This window comes from Tachypleus tridentatus, chromosome 1 (assembly GCF_004210375.1).
Source record: "Tachypleus tridentatus isolate NWPU-2018 chromosome 1, ASM421037v1, whole genome shotgun sequence".
NCBI lineage: Eukaryota > Metazoa > Arthropoda > Merostomata > Xiphosura > Limulidae > Tachypleus > Tachypleus tridentatus.
Window position 1 is genome coordinate 110,748,794 of NC_134825.1, and position 14,875 is coordinate 110,763,668.

The 14,875-nt window shown below is 36.6% G+C and overlaps 1 protein-coding gene across 1 annotated transcript in view; it reads left to right on the plus strand.

Annotated features, from left to right (window-relative positions):
* Nucleotides 1-3,611: 3,611 nt before the first annotated feature.
* LOC143258260 (protein tiptop-like) overlaps nt 3,612-14,875 on the plus strand; it is a 67,474-nt gene continuing 56,210 nt past the window's right edge. Inside the window, exon 1 of the mRNA XM_076517240.1 lies at nt 3,612-3,762. Within this exon, the coding sequence (XP_076373355.1) occupies nt 3,723-3,762 (40 nt within the window). The 5' untranslated portion in view covers nt 3,612-3,722. The remainder of the gene's footprint in view (nt 3,763-14,875) is intronic.

Below are 14,875 nucleotides of genomic sequence, written 5' to 3' on the forward strand. Positions count from 1 at the left end.
TAATTTATAGGAAATCTTACCCTCATTTGCATTTATTCATTTGACTGAACTTACTGGTCTAGTCAGCAAACAGGCAGTGCTAAGCCTTACGGTGATTCAAAGTGTGCTACTATCAACATTTCGATCGTATTGAATTTAGAATCCATTATGATATCCATTTTTGGAATTAAAAATAGTTTCCATAATGAATTTTTTTTTTCCAAAATGTTAGCCTGATTTCAGTTGATTCGTTTTGCTGAGCTACTAATAGGCCAAATACGTTGTCGTGTCAGACGAACTTCAGTTCTTGCAAAGAAGTATAATTAACACTTGCTGTGATTCTATGTGCAAGAACAAATGACGCTCGAATAGTATGATATGTACACCCTTGGGCAAATTAATTGAAACAAGACGGAAAATTACGATTTTTTCAATTTTTTTGCGTTTTATTTCTGAGAATTACAAATTAATACATGATATAACCGCCTTTATTAGCTGACAAAGCCCCAAAACATCGCCTTCAAGGTATGTTTTACGAACTGATTGATGTGAGATTCTTGAAGTTTCTCACCTGGAGATCTGCGAACTTCTTTGACCCTGTACGAAGAAATGAGTATCGTCACTGAATAACACTTTCCTCTTGTTCCAATTGTTCTTGCATCCAGTTCTTGTATTTCAGACCCCACTGATACCGTCTTTTCTTCATTGAGTTGGTAAGAAGTTGTTTTTTGACTAGTCTCCTTACCCTTCTAACGCAATTTCGAATGACGTAATATTCCTCAAATTTTCGTCATATATCCCAAAAATAGATCGATCGTACTGCAAAACATAGCTAATGACGCTATCTGTGTGAAAAAAAGACCATTAAAGAAAATCAGCTGATCCAGCGAGCTTACACCGGCCGCCATGCTGAAAATATTGTAAAATGACCATTTGTTTCAATTAATTTGCATAAGGGTGTAGTGTACTAGCCTTTATGACGTATTTTTTTAAAACAAAACTATTTTTCATAATAAATATTTAATCATATGAAATTTTATACTGATTTAAATTTATTAATTTGATCAAGTTTTGTCTATTAATATCAATCGAAAACGTGGGATCCGAACTTTACAAAATTGGGTAATTAATTAATTGCGCGTGTTACGCATGATACGAGGGATAATAAATCTTAATTTTACAGATAACAATGTATAAGGACAACAACGAATATCTTGATCCTTTTTGGTTGTACCATTTTTTAAACGATTATTAAATAAAACAACCTCAAAGCCAGCCCTTATCCATGTACGTATCAAGCTTTCTTTTAAACTCGCTTATGTTTAATGCGTCTCCACACCATCGGAAGGGAATCCATTATAGGAATCCAATCACCTTGTTAAAAAAAAATTTATACTTGTGTTCCTTAGTCCTACTGTTTTCATTGATAAATATGTAAAAAATAGTAAAACACATGATTCATCAACACTACCAAATCCATTTGGTATAGTTAACATAAATATCCCTAACTCATCTATTTTCAAGAGAAAACAATTTCACACATTTGAACATTTTCGCCGCTCTCAGTGAAACAGCGGTATGTCTGCAGATTTATAACGCTAGTAAACCGGGTTTTGATACCTGTTGTGAGCAGAGCACAGATAACCCATTGTATTGCTTTGTATTCAATTACATACACTCAACGTTTCGTTGTATGACAAACCCTCCATCTTAGGAACCATTCTAGTAAGCTTTAAACCCTTTCTAATAACTTATCCTTCCTAAGGTTATGAGCCAAATAATGAATGCGATACTCCATACGTGGTCTAACCAGTGCCCTGTACAATGAAGTTATAACATCTTTAGACTTGTGTTTAGCATCTCTGCAGATACAACCTGAAATCCTATTTGTCGCACCACTAGCGACAGGCCAAGTAATCAGTTGCACAAAGATCTTTTTCTTTTTAATTCAAACATGAATATATGAAGGTTATTTACGTCTTGAAAGATACAGAAATTGCGCTGACATTTTATCAGTAGAGGTGTTGGAAATATCACGTATTATGTAAAGTTAGAGTGGAAACATTTTCCATCTGTTCCTTATATGGGATATTAAAACCAAGTTCTAGCTCTCATTATTACTGGTAACAATTTTAAAATTACATGGATATAGAATTTAACATGGTTTAGCTTATAAATGCATTGACAGCTTTTAATACACAAACAATGTCCCTTGTGCTTCGTGATGGAGTAGAAGTGGTCACGTCGAAAGCCACACTTAATATGCCCGCCTTATCGTATTAGTTTCTCTCCTTCAACCAGCAAGGCGCAAACGTGCGCTGTTACATCGTAATAATTGTGTCAAAGTTCATACCATGAAACGTGTATTAATTCGCCTTATTTCTAAGATTTTGTTGGAGATCCCCCATTGCTTTAGGGTCATTTAAAGTGAAGTATTTATATCTCTGAACCACATTTTTATATCTAAATGTTGGTTGGTTGTTTGGTTTTGGAATTTCGCACAAAGCTACTCAAGGGCTATCTGTGCTAGCCGTCCCTAATTTAGCAGTGTAAGACTAGAGGGAAGGCAGCTAGTCATCACCACCCACCGCCAACTCTTGGGCTACTCTTTTACCAACGAATAGTGGGATTGACCGTCACATTATAACGCCCCCACGGCTATGAGGGCGAGCATGTTTGGCACGACTCGGGCGCGAACCCGCGACCCTCAGATTACGAAGCGCACGCCTTGACGCGCTATGCCATATATCTAAATGTAGCAGTAATGGTTTGTTTGTTTTTTGTGAAACGAATTTTCTCTGATAAAATGATATTTGTGTTTTCAAAATCTGTTTACTGACCAAAAATTTGTCATTTAATGAAAATAAATTTCTAACTCAATTGGATAACTTCCTGACAATGAAAGTAATTTGTAATTTGATAAGTACTAATTTAAACAACAGGTGGCAGTGTTATTTCGAGCATTCTCTTCCGTGGTTCTACATACTTCCCACATATTTAAATTTCCTAGAACTTTAAAACGTTTTATCTTAAATAGTAACCTTGTTACAGATTGGTTGTGTGTTTTTATTTTAATTTTTATAATGTATTTTAGTTTTAGTCTTTGAACAATTTGTTCAATCTCTTAACGTAAATATTTTTAATAGCTATTGTTTCTCTACCAACTATTGCTATCGAAACTCTAGTGTTATAAGCCCTCAAACATGCTGCTAAACCACCGGCGAAGGATTAGGGTAGAAAGTTTTTAAAGTTGTACAATATAATGTGGAAATAAAGATTTGTGAAGTATATATTTTTCATTTCATTGTATTAATACGTAGTACTTGATTTTTACTGATCCTATTTCGTGGAGTTGCTGTTCAAATTTAAAATTAAGACCTAAATTTAATACTCTAAATCTAACACTTAAAGTTACCGTTATTACTTTTAACCACGTGAAAGTAACAGAAGGTGGTGTTAAAGTTTATTAAATCTCTTCCACTCACCCAAACATTTGACAAAATTATTCGCAAATGCTCTTGGTGTCCACTAGATGGCGCTCAATAAGTCCGCTGTCAGGCGGAAAGAGGGAAACAATTCCCATGATTCTCAGCGTGCCACCTGTCTATCGTTTTTGACGTCACAAGCTTTACTCACATTATACTGAATGGTAGGTCAGCAGCGGGAAGTGTTGAATGTTGTCATATCTTTTAGTGTAGAAGACAGCCGCCTTTAGCTGGAATTGTTCCGGACGACATTATAGCATGCCTAGGCGTAAACAAGACCGGCCACAGCGCATGAAATGTAAGTAGTGTTTTTATATAGAGTATGGAATGTTCCTTAATTAACGTATGAAAGTGTAAACCTGAAACGAAACACTTATAATAATTTGGTTAGAACCTATCGTTAATTATTACCAAGTGATAGTTTCTTGGAATGATTGTTGTCAGTTGCACAATCTACCTGCCTACGTATACGCCACCTAAATAATTATTGTTATATCAAAAACCTTCTATAAAATATATTTATTTCGTTTTATAAATGAAAGATCCTTTCGGCTTTTTAAAAATGTGGTTGAACATTATTTTGAAAGACGAAAGACTTCGCGTCCCGAACCTTGGCTCTCTATCACCAGAGGATTATTACACTTCGGTCGTGTTAGACAATGAGGTTTTTAATCACGCCAGGAGATGCGTCGAGTTTTGATGAGTTATCGGTAAATATTTAGAACTGTCTCTCGATTAACCATGCCTCACTCACCAGGCACACATATAGAGCCCCGGGCGCTATAGTAATGGCCCTTTTCAGCATCGTGGCAGTCGCGGATTGGAATTAAAAACAGATAAAATATTCTTGAATTCTGTTTCAAAATTATGATTGTACCAGAGGATCTCCAATAAAGGTGACGGCCAGGCTAAATGACATAGCCTCACTTAACTGGCTCCGTCAGATGATTTAGGGTGCGTGTTGAGAGGGATAATAACTAGATGACCATAATTTCCAGCGCCGCATTTTTCGATGTTGTCTGTAAATTACCCAAGAGAACAATGCTGAACGTACCCTACCTCTGCAATGCCTGTTCTTCCCCGCTTATTAAGATTGTTTATGTTTAGATTAAGTACTTTGTTTCAAGGTTGAACTTGTTTTTTTTTTTTTTTTTCATATTAACCAGTTTCTTTTCGTAGACTGATATTAAAAGTGGCTGAACTTAGGAATATGTTCAAGGTTTATCTTACCACATATTTGCCATTATCAAATAGCCTACATTATGATGACAAGGTTAGGGACCTTTTCACATTGAATGTTAATCATTTATGACTAATTTTATTTATTGGACAACAATAAAGTACTAAACACCAAGTTTATTTGGTGACCAAGTGTCTCGCGCTTCACTCGGACTTATTTAGTTAAATTGTGGAAAGAGAAAGGAAAAACGTTTCAGAAGTTCGTATTGACTAATTGTGAGTAAACTTGATGTGTTTAGAAATGATTCAGATTAGTTGATGGCTTTCTCACGAAAACTCGACTGTTTAAAATCACCTGAGGGCGCTACTGATAATTGCCTTTTTCTCCGTCTAAAGTTATGTCTCGACAGGGGAATTACTAGTTGGAATAATTCTTGCTAACTGTTTTGAAATCTGAGTTTATTTTAGTTCAAATCACTGATGCGCATTTTAATCAAAACGGGCTTAGAGCTGACGTTAATAAGATATGTTAATCCTACTTCAATTAGAAGTTGTATTTGCTCAGAAGAACGACAAGACACACTGTTTGATGAACAGCACTGATCGATCCACAGCGCGTGAGAATAGCCTTGTTTGCGTTTGTGACGTGCGCTTGATGAGCAAGTGGCACTTTCCAACAAAAAGTTTTTCGGTTTAAAAGGAAAGCTCGAATAGATAGATTAGTCGTCAAGAGTATGGAACGAAGACTCTACTGTTCCAGTAAGGAGATTTGGTGTAGATGCCCTTGCCGCATTGTTATAATCGTATTGTAACTACTGTGACTGAAAAAAATATATTAAATTTTGGGTGGTTTTGATTCACCATAGTGATAAAACCGACACACATAAATTCTTGTCTACGAAACTGCCTTGATGTAGGCCAAACTCTCAAGACATTTTATTTCTTAAAAAAAATTAAAACATTGTCTATAAATAATTTACTCGAAGTGGTTGTAATGGACGTGATTTTGTTATTAGTATTGTAATTTTTATTTTTACCCCTTGTTTATTTAACTACGTTTTTTTTAAGTCTGTAAATCTACTTGCGTGCACACCGAGTATATAATCTTGTACGTATAGTGTCTGAAGTTATTTTTACACGACACAGCGAACCTTTATCATAAATAATTTGAATATTGCGTTGCATTGATCCATATAGTATCTTATTCTGAGTTAATCAACAGAAAAAACTTTATAATTAGACATTGTTAACCTGTGTACTTACCTTTCTTTTAACCCAACTTACCCCTAAGTTCGCTGGACAGATTGAAAGAGGGGTTGCTGCGTTAAATCCAGAAGACTTTTAATTCTGAATCTAAACTAAACAAAGTTAAGCACCTCGTTATATTCTGCAGTAATTAACCGTTTTGAATTATCAGGAAAACTGTGGATTTAAAAAGTTGTCTTCCTTCCTTGTCTATGTGATGACCATTCGTGCTATGCACGTGGATTTTGTAATGCAAGACGGTCGTTAGAATAAAATTACACATTTTAAACACTTATTACTATATCATTAAACATTATCACTAGTATACGTTATAATACAGATATCAGATATATTTATCACTTGTTGTCAACTCTTCTCATTATATCATCAAGTGATATCACTAGTACACCTAATAACACTGTGAGATACTCTCTATATTAGTTATACACATTCTGTGTGTTACACTACCGCCTGTCGCTAAATTAGGTTTGGCTGAAGAGACGTAGGATCATCTTGTATACCACTTGATATAGACGTAAGATCATTTTAATTTGAAGTGTTTACTTCCTGGCATACACTTGGGATAATCTTGTATTGAAGTGTATACTACCTGATATAGACGTAAGATAATCTTGTATTGAAGTGTTTACTTCCTGATATAGATGTAAGATAATCTTGTATTGAAGTGTTTACTACCTGATATAGATGTAGGATAATCTTGTATTGAAGTGTTTTCTTCCTGGCATACACTTGGGATCATCTTGTATTGAAGTGTTTACTACATGATATAGACACTGGATAATCTTTTATTGAAGTGTTTACTGCATGATATAGACATTGGATAATCTTTTATTGAAGTGTTTACTGCATGATATAGACATTGGATAATCTTGTATTAGTGTATACTACCTGATATAGACGTAAGATAATCTTGTATTGAAGTGTATACTACCTGATATAGATGTAAGATAATCTTCTATTGTAGTGTATACTACCTGATATAGATGTAAGATAATCTTGTATTGAAGTGTTTACTACCTGATATAGACGTAGGATAATATTGTATTGAAGTGTTTACTACCTAATATAGACGTAGGATCATCTTGTATTGGTGTTTACTACATGATATAGACATTGGATCATCTTGTATTGGAGTGTTCTGTACCTGTAATAGACGTAAGATTATCTTGTATCGGTGTTTACTTCCTCATGCGCAAGTGCGAAACTGCTTAGGAAACCTCACTGCGCTGCATTTGTCACGAGAATCGATCACCGAATTCTGATGTTATATCCCCTGAAGCTAACGATTAGCTACGGTGGAGAAATAGCTTTTACAGAGTTTGTCTTGTTTAACGTGTACAGCGAGCGCTGTTCAATGTGCTGCACCTTTATTTTGCACCACGATTAAAGTAACACAAGAGAAATGAACTTTGCAATAAGGGGTTTGATGTAGATAAACCCACAAGGATTTCAAGTTGAAGAATAAAGCGATAACATACCGCAGAGATACGCGTGAAGGATGTTACATGTTGTTTCTAGATGACCGCCTCCTTCGAGGGTAATAAGGTGATAACCATGTGTCACGAAGCGTCGATTTCGCAAGTTTAAACGTCGTAATGGTGTATTTGTGTCAGTGATGACGAGAAAACCCACTCGTAGAAAAAATTTATGTGTGAAAACGGCTGGTTTGGGTTGAGAAAATTTTTATATAGAGGAGCGAACAACGTTTCCACCTTCTTCGGTCATCGTCACCTTCCGTTTTCGGTAACCTTTCGAAGAATATCGAAACGTTGTTCGGTCCTCTACATAAAAATTTTCTCAACCCAAACCAGCGATTTATTTGTGTGTCTGTAGATGCAATAAGTGGCACCGCTATTTCAGAGCGACCCTTTACTCGGTTCTTCAATTGTTTGGTTGAGAGACGTCGAAGTTTATCGTGGAGTTTAATCGAGTGGTTAAAAGGAAATATGTCACTGGTAAACTACAGTAACTGTCGTGAATTAGTCGGGTGGTTTAATGTAAATGTGTCACTGGTAAACTACTGTAACTGTCGTGAAGTAGTCGAGTGGTTTAATGTAAATGTGTCACTGGTAAACTACTGTAACTGATGTGAAGTAGTCGAGTGGTTTAATGTAAATGTGTCACTGGTAAACTACTGTAACTGTCGTGAATTAGTCGGGTGGTTTAATGTAAATGTGTCACTGGTAAACTACTGTAACTGATGTGAAGTAGTCGAGTGGTTTAATGTAAATGTGTCACTGGTAAACTACTGTAACTGATGTGAAGTAGTCGAGTGGTTTAATGTAAATGTGTCACTGGTAAACTACTGTAACTGACGTGAATGAAGTAGTCGCTGGTAAACTACTGTAACTGACGTGAATTAGTCTAGTGGTTTAATGTAAATGTGTCACTGGTAAACTACTGTAACTGACGTAGTCGAGTGGTTTAATGTAAATGTCTAGTGGTAAACTACTAACTGACGTGAATAGTCTAGTGGTTTAATGTAAATGTCACTGGTAAACTACTGTAACTGACGTGAAGTAGTCGAGTGGTTTAATGTAAATGTGTCACTGGTAAACTACTGTAACTGACGAAGTAGTCGAGTGGTTTAATGTAAATGTGTCACTGGTAAACTACTGTAGTCTCGGGTGGTTTAATGTAAATGTGTCACTGGTCACTGGTAAACTACTGTAACTGTCGTGAAGTAGTCGAGTGGTTTAATGTAAATGTGTCACTGGTAAACTACTGTAACTGACGTGAATTAGTCTAGTGGTTTAATGTAAATGTGTCACTGGTAAACTACTGTAACTGACGTGAATTAGTCTAGTGGTTTAATGTAAATGTGTCACTGGTAAACTACTGTAACTGTCGTGAAGTAGTCGAGTGGTTTAATGTAAATGTGTCACTGGTAAACTACTGTAACTGACGTGAAGTAGTCGAGTGGTTTAATGTAAATGTGTCGCTGGTAAACTACTGTAACTGACGTGAAGTAGTCGAGTGGTTTAATGTAAATGTGTCACTGGTAAACTACTGTAACTGACGTGAATTAGTCTAGTGGTTTAATGTAAATGTGTCACTGGTAAACTACTGTAACTGACGTGAATTAGTCTAGTGGTTTAATGTAAATGTGTCACTGGTAAACTGGTAAATGTAAATGTGTCTACTGTAACTAACGTGAAGTAGTCGAGTGGTTTAATGTAAATGTGTCACTGGTAAACTACTGTAACTGACGTGAATTAGTCTAGTGGTTTAATGTAAATGTGTCACTGGTAAACTACTGTAACTGACGTGAAGTAGTCGAGTGGTTTAATGTAAATGTGTCACTGGTAAACTACTGTAACTGTCGTGAATTAGTCGGGTGGTTTAATGTAAATGTGTCACTGGTAAACTACTGTAACTGTCGTGAAGTAGTCGAGTGGTTTAATGTAAATGTGTCACTGGTAAACTACAGTAACTGTCGTGAATTAGTCGGGTGGTTTAATGTAAATGTGTCACTGGTAAACTACTGTAACTGATGTGAAGTAGTCGAGTGGTTTAATGTAAATGTGTCACTGGTAAACTACTGTAACTGACGTGAATTAGTCTAGTGGTTTAATGTAAATGTGTCACTGGTAAACTACTGTAACTGACGTGAATTAGTCTAGTGGTTTAATGTAAATGTGTCACTGGTAAACTACTGTAACTGTCGTGAAGTAGTCGAGTGGTTTAATGTAAATGTGTCACTGGTAAACTACTGTAACTGACGTGAAGTAGTCGAGTGGTTTAATGTAAATGTGTCGCTGGTAAACTACTGTAACTAACGTGAAGTAGTCGAGTGGTTTAATGTAAATGTGTCACTGGTAAACTACTGTAACTGACGTGAATTAGTCTAGTGGTTTAATGTAAATGTGTCACTGGTAAACTACTGTAACTGACGTGAATTAGTCTAGTGGTTTAATGTAAATGTGTCACTGGTAAACTATTGTAACTGACGTGAAGTAGTCGAGTGGTTTAATGTAAATGTGTCACTGGTAAACTATTGTAACTGACGTGAAGTAGTCGAGTGGTTTAATGTAAATGTGTCACTGGTAAACTACCGTAACTGACGTGAAGTAGTCGAGTGGTTTAATGTAAATGTGTCACTGGTAAACTATTGTAACTGACGTGAAGTAGTCGAGTGGTTTAATGTAAATGTGTCACTGGTAAACTACCGTAACTAACGTGAAGTAGTCGAGTGGTTTAATGTAAATGTGTCACTGGTAAACTACCGTAACTGACGTGAATTAGTCTAGTGGTTTAATGTAAATGTGTCACTGGTAAACTACTGTAACTGACGTGAAGTAGTCGAGTGGTTTAATGTAAATGTGTCACTGGTAAACTACTGTAACTGACGTGAAGTAGTCGAGTGGTTTAATGTAAATGTGTCACTGGTAAACTACCGTAACTGACGTGAAGTAGTTGAGTGGTTTAATGTAAATGTGTCACTGGTAAACTACTCTACTTGAGTATTATCAACACGCTTAGGTTTTGTGGAAGACGAGGACGATAGAGGTTGTTTTAAATAAGTTAGTCGAGTTAGGCCTTTTAGGCCGATAATAACAAGGTACGTTCATTACAACAAAGTGAAATTCAAGTTCCGTTACTTAAAAAGTGTTTTTATGCTTGGTCGTCCATATTTTGAACCGTTAAACGAAGACAACTAGAAAACAGCGCTCACCACCAAGTTTTGGGATTTTACTTTTACTCTTATATTGTACCCGTCGCCTCAAAGTATTGAGCATATTCTTTTACGGCTACTTGTCTGTCATGAAGAATATTAATGTTATTTTTTATTCCACCTGTCGGGTCACTATTAAAATAACCTTGTGTTCTGGGTTTGTTTTAAATAGCATTCACAGTTGTTGTTTAGTAGGTGTTCACAGTTAGGATTTTCATATATGATAGTTTCAATAGATTTCGGTAAGTTAAAAGTTAAGGATGACAGATTTCAATACTATCTTTACTAAGAAGGGATAAAAATGTTAGTGCGACTCGTAATCCGAGGGTCGCGGGTTCGCATCCCTGTCGCGCTTTCAGCCGTGGGGGCGTTACCATGTGTTTCGGTCAATCCCACTATTCGTTGGTAAAAGAGTAGTCTTCCACTACTAAATTAGGGACGGCGAGCACAGATAGCCCTCGAGTAGCTTTGTGCGAAATTCAAAACAAAACAAACAATGTTAGTAATGAGCGCCCTCTGAATTTAAGTGTAAGCCCTTAATGTTGCGTCACCTGTGACACTGAACTTTTAAGCCAACGGTTGTAAAATCTTTTTTATAAATATAGCACGAAAATGTTTTTATTTAAAACCCAGTCGATCAGTGTACAAACCCGTAACTGCTGTTAGTGTGTGATTATCCTGATAGGTCATAATAACAATCAATAAAACTGCCCTCATAATGAAGTTTTATTTGCAGGTTGTACATAAATGTAACGTGGAATTAGCTTGGATATGTTTATTTTTTGGAATTAGTCTCTTATTCAAAGTGACATATTAAACTAGTGTAACGTACAGGAAGACTTCTTAACGTGTCTAAAAGATAAAATAAGGTACAGATGTGTGAACTTGTCCAGAATTTGTAGTTAGAATTTATCTTTTTATTATTTTTCAATCAGTCTGAAAGTAAAACTTTTTTTTGTTTTTTAAATTTAAACCTGCAAGTCAGACAATTAATCAGAGTAAAGTTTGTATTTAATCATGACCACACAGGTGTTCTAATTTAGGGGTTATAATGCGTGAGAAATAGACTTCATCTCAGACGTCCCTTGTTCATGTGTGTGTGTGTGTGTGTGCATGTCAGAGTAGAGAGCAATAAATCACATGTGCCCCCAGTGGCTCAGCAGTATGTCTGCGGACTTACAATGCTAAACACCGGGTTTCGATACCCGTGGTGGGAATCCCGTAGCAGTGTAAGACTAGAGGGAAGGCAGCTAGTCATCACCACCCACCGCCAGCTCTTGGGCTACTCTTTTACCAACGAATAGTGGGATTGAACGTCACATTAAAACCCCCTCACAGCTGAAAGGGCGAGCATGTTTGGTGTGATGGGGATTCGAACCCGCGAACCTCAGATTACGAGTCGAACGCCTTAACCCACCTGGTCATGCCAGACCTATATGCGTTCTAAGCTTTTTCCCTGTACCAGTTGAAATTTGTGTGCACAACAAAGTGACGTCACACACTGACTTCAAATGAAAGATAATGACCTAGGAATCATAACGTTAGTGATTCATTGTTACGTAGTAGACTCGAGTGCCACGAGGCACGAACATCAGCAGAAGATAATTCCATACGGAAGTGAAGATGGAGAAAAACTTGCTGTGGTTTAACTACGAAGACGTCTTCTAAAGATATTTCTGATATAGAGAACTATTATTTAAACTTCTTGAATATTTTTAACGTAATTTAGAGAAAGCCTTGTTCCTTGTACTAGTAGATAAATGTCTTGATTACGTTTTGGTACGGGTTTGTGTGAAATAATCAACGTTGTCTCCGAAAACAAGATTCAAAACACATTGAACAGGAAACATTTGCACGGAGAGCAACCTTGATCCACAGAAGACAACTTTCTGGAAGGAGTTAAAGTAAGGCAACCTTCAAGACATAATTGTGTTAAATTTCAGTTTTTTGTGAACTCTGGTGAATAGCGGGTTATGTAAATATATTTTGAATTTCATATTTTTAAGTATTTGACTCAAACTTTAATAAGTATTTCACTAAAAGAACTGTAGTGTTCTTTAAGGTGTTGGAAATAAACGTGTTAATAGTGACCAAAGAAGCACATGAACACCCAAACTGTTGAACAGCGTGTTGGGTGATAGAGATTAACACCCAAACTGTTAAACAGCATGTTTGGTGACAGAAATGAGCACACTAACTGTTTTACAGCATGTTTGGTGATATAGAGACAAGCACCCAAACTGATCTTCATGGCTGAAAGCTGCAATATTGAGGAGGGTCGAAACAGGGATTTGTAGCTTGAGGAACTGATCTCACCACTTTGTCTTAAACCTTTGGCTTGTTTGTTTACTTGCACGTAAAGGGTGCGGCATCCTTGACTCCTGATTCATTGTCTTCAGTACGACCTGTATCTTGTTATGTTCCAGGCTTGACTTGTTGTCTGTTTTTACAGTTTGGAAGTAAATTTGTGCTATGTTTCTTGTTACAGTTTGGGAGTAATTTTGCGTGTGTTTTCAGTGTCTCTTGTAAGGGATTGAAGTGACTTTTGTTGTGTCCTCAATGTTTCTTGTTACGGACTTACAATGCTAAAATTCAAGGTTCATTTTCCCACACTGGACATAGCAAATAGTCCAAGGTGGCTCTCGAGCAAACGGACAGAGCTGTTGGAAAACGAGTGACTGATGTTTGATTTTGTTGGTTTCTGATGTAACGGTAGTATACACTTTATTCGTGTTTTACTAGCACGTTTGTCATGGATAAAAGGAACTGAATTGGAACTCCTGTGTTGGTATTCTCGGCTTGTGAAGTAGGAAGATACCTTCTCGTTGGGTATAAATCTACTTTATTGAGTGAGTTCTTCTCCTAATGAGGTATTTCCTCTGAAAGGTGGTATCTACAGAAATATCGCTGGTTAGGCCACATTTGAAATATTGTGTTTGGTCTTAGGCTCCTTACCCGGGAAAGAACACCACACTGTAGGAAATGGTCCAGAAGAGGGGTTAATGTAATGATGTTTGGGATAGAAAGGTTGACATATGAGATAGGTTAATATTTCTCAAATTGTTTTCTCTTTACAAAAGAAAGTAAAACAGAAGGGGATCTGATTGAGGTGTCTTTAAGATTGTTAATAAAGTTCAGATTGTTGCACGATTGTTCTTCATATTTAATAGTGAGAATAGTAGACTAGGAAACGCAAATAAATCTTTTGGGAAGATATGAGTCATCTTGAGCCAAGAAAGGTGTATTTTTCTAACAGGGTGATTGGTTTCAGGAGCTGGTTACCTTCATATGTGACATAGTTAATTTGAGTGAGTTAAAGGGTTAATAATTTAACCTCTATAATTACATGAATGATAAGGGTTTGTTTGAGTGTTTTGTTTTTATTTTAGAGTTTGGTATCATAGACTGGACCACCTAGAGGGATCCACAGGCTTTTTGTTGCCCATAATTATTATATATATATTATATTATATATCTATACAACTCTATAAAATGGCACGTGCTCCAGTTGAAGGTAAGCATCTATATAAATAACAAATACAGTTTGGAAAGACTGATGTAAATAATATTTTACAGCGAATTGAAAACGTCCCATTTCTCACCATGCTTGACTGTGGACCCAATGATTTGTTTATGGTTCGAGTCTCATTGCTAACAAGAAAAAAGTTTTGCATTCGTCTCCTTGTAATTCAGCGATAGATCTGAAGACTTATAACGCGAATAACCTGGTTTATATAACTACGACGGACGCATAACAGAAGATAACTCATTCAGTAGCTTTATGCTCAAGTTCAAAACATAAATAACAACTGTACAGAATTTAGTGACAGTCAAATCCCGTTATTCGGTTAGAGCAGACAAAGAGTTGCTAACCAGATTCTGTTCCTCTGGTCTACCAGTTCAAAATCTTGGACTCGCCATCTGCGAGTGGCGAATTCGAATCTCGTCCCCGGACATTGCTACCCTTTCTGCCGTGAGGTCATTACAAAGAAACGGTCAGTCTAAATGTTCTTCGCTAGGACAGCGTAAGTTTACGGATTTACAAACACACACACATACCCTCTCAATCCCACTATTCGTTGTTAAAGAGTAACCTGAGAAGTTTCTGTGGGTGTAGCCTATCATTGCACAATTAGAGACAGTTGTCGAAGACAGCCCTGCAATAGTTCTGTGTGAAATTCTAAACAAAATCGAAATTAGGGACAATTATCGCAGATAGTCCTTGGGAGATTTTGCGCGAATATGCGAAACAAGCCAAAGCAGTTCACCTTAATACAGCGTAACTTCAGTT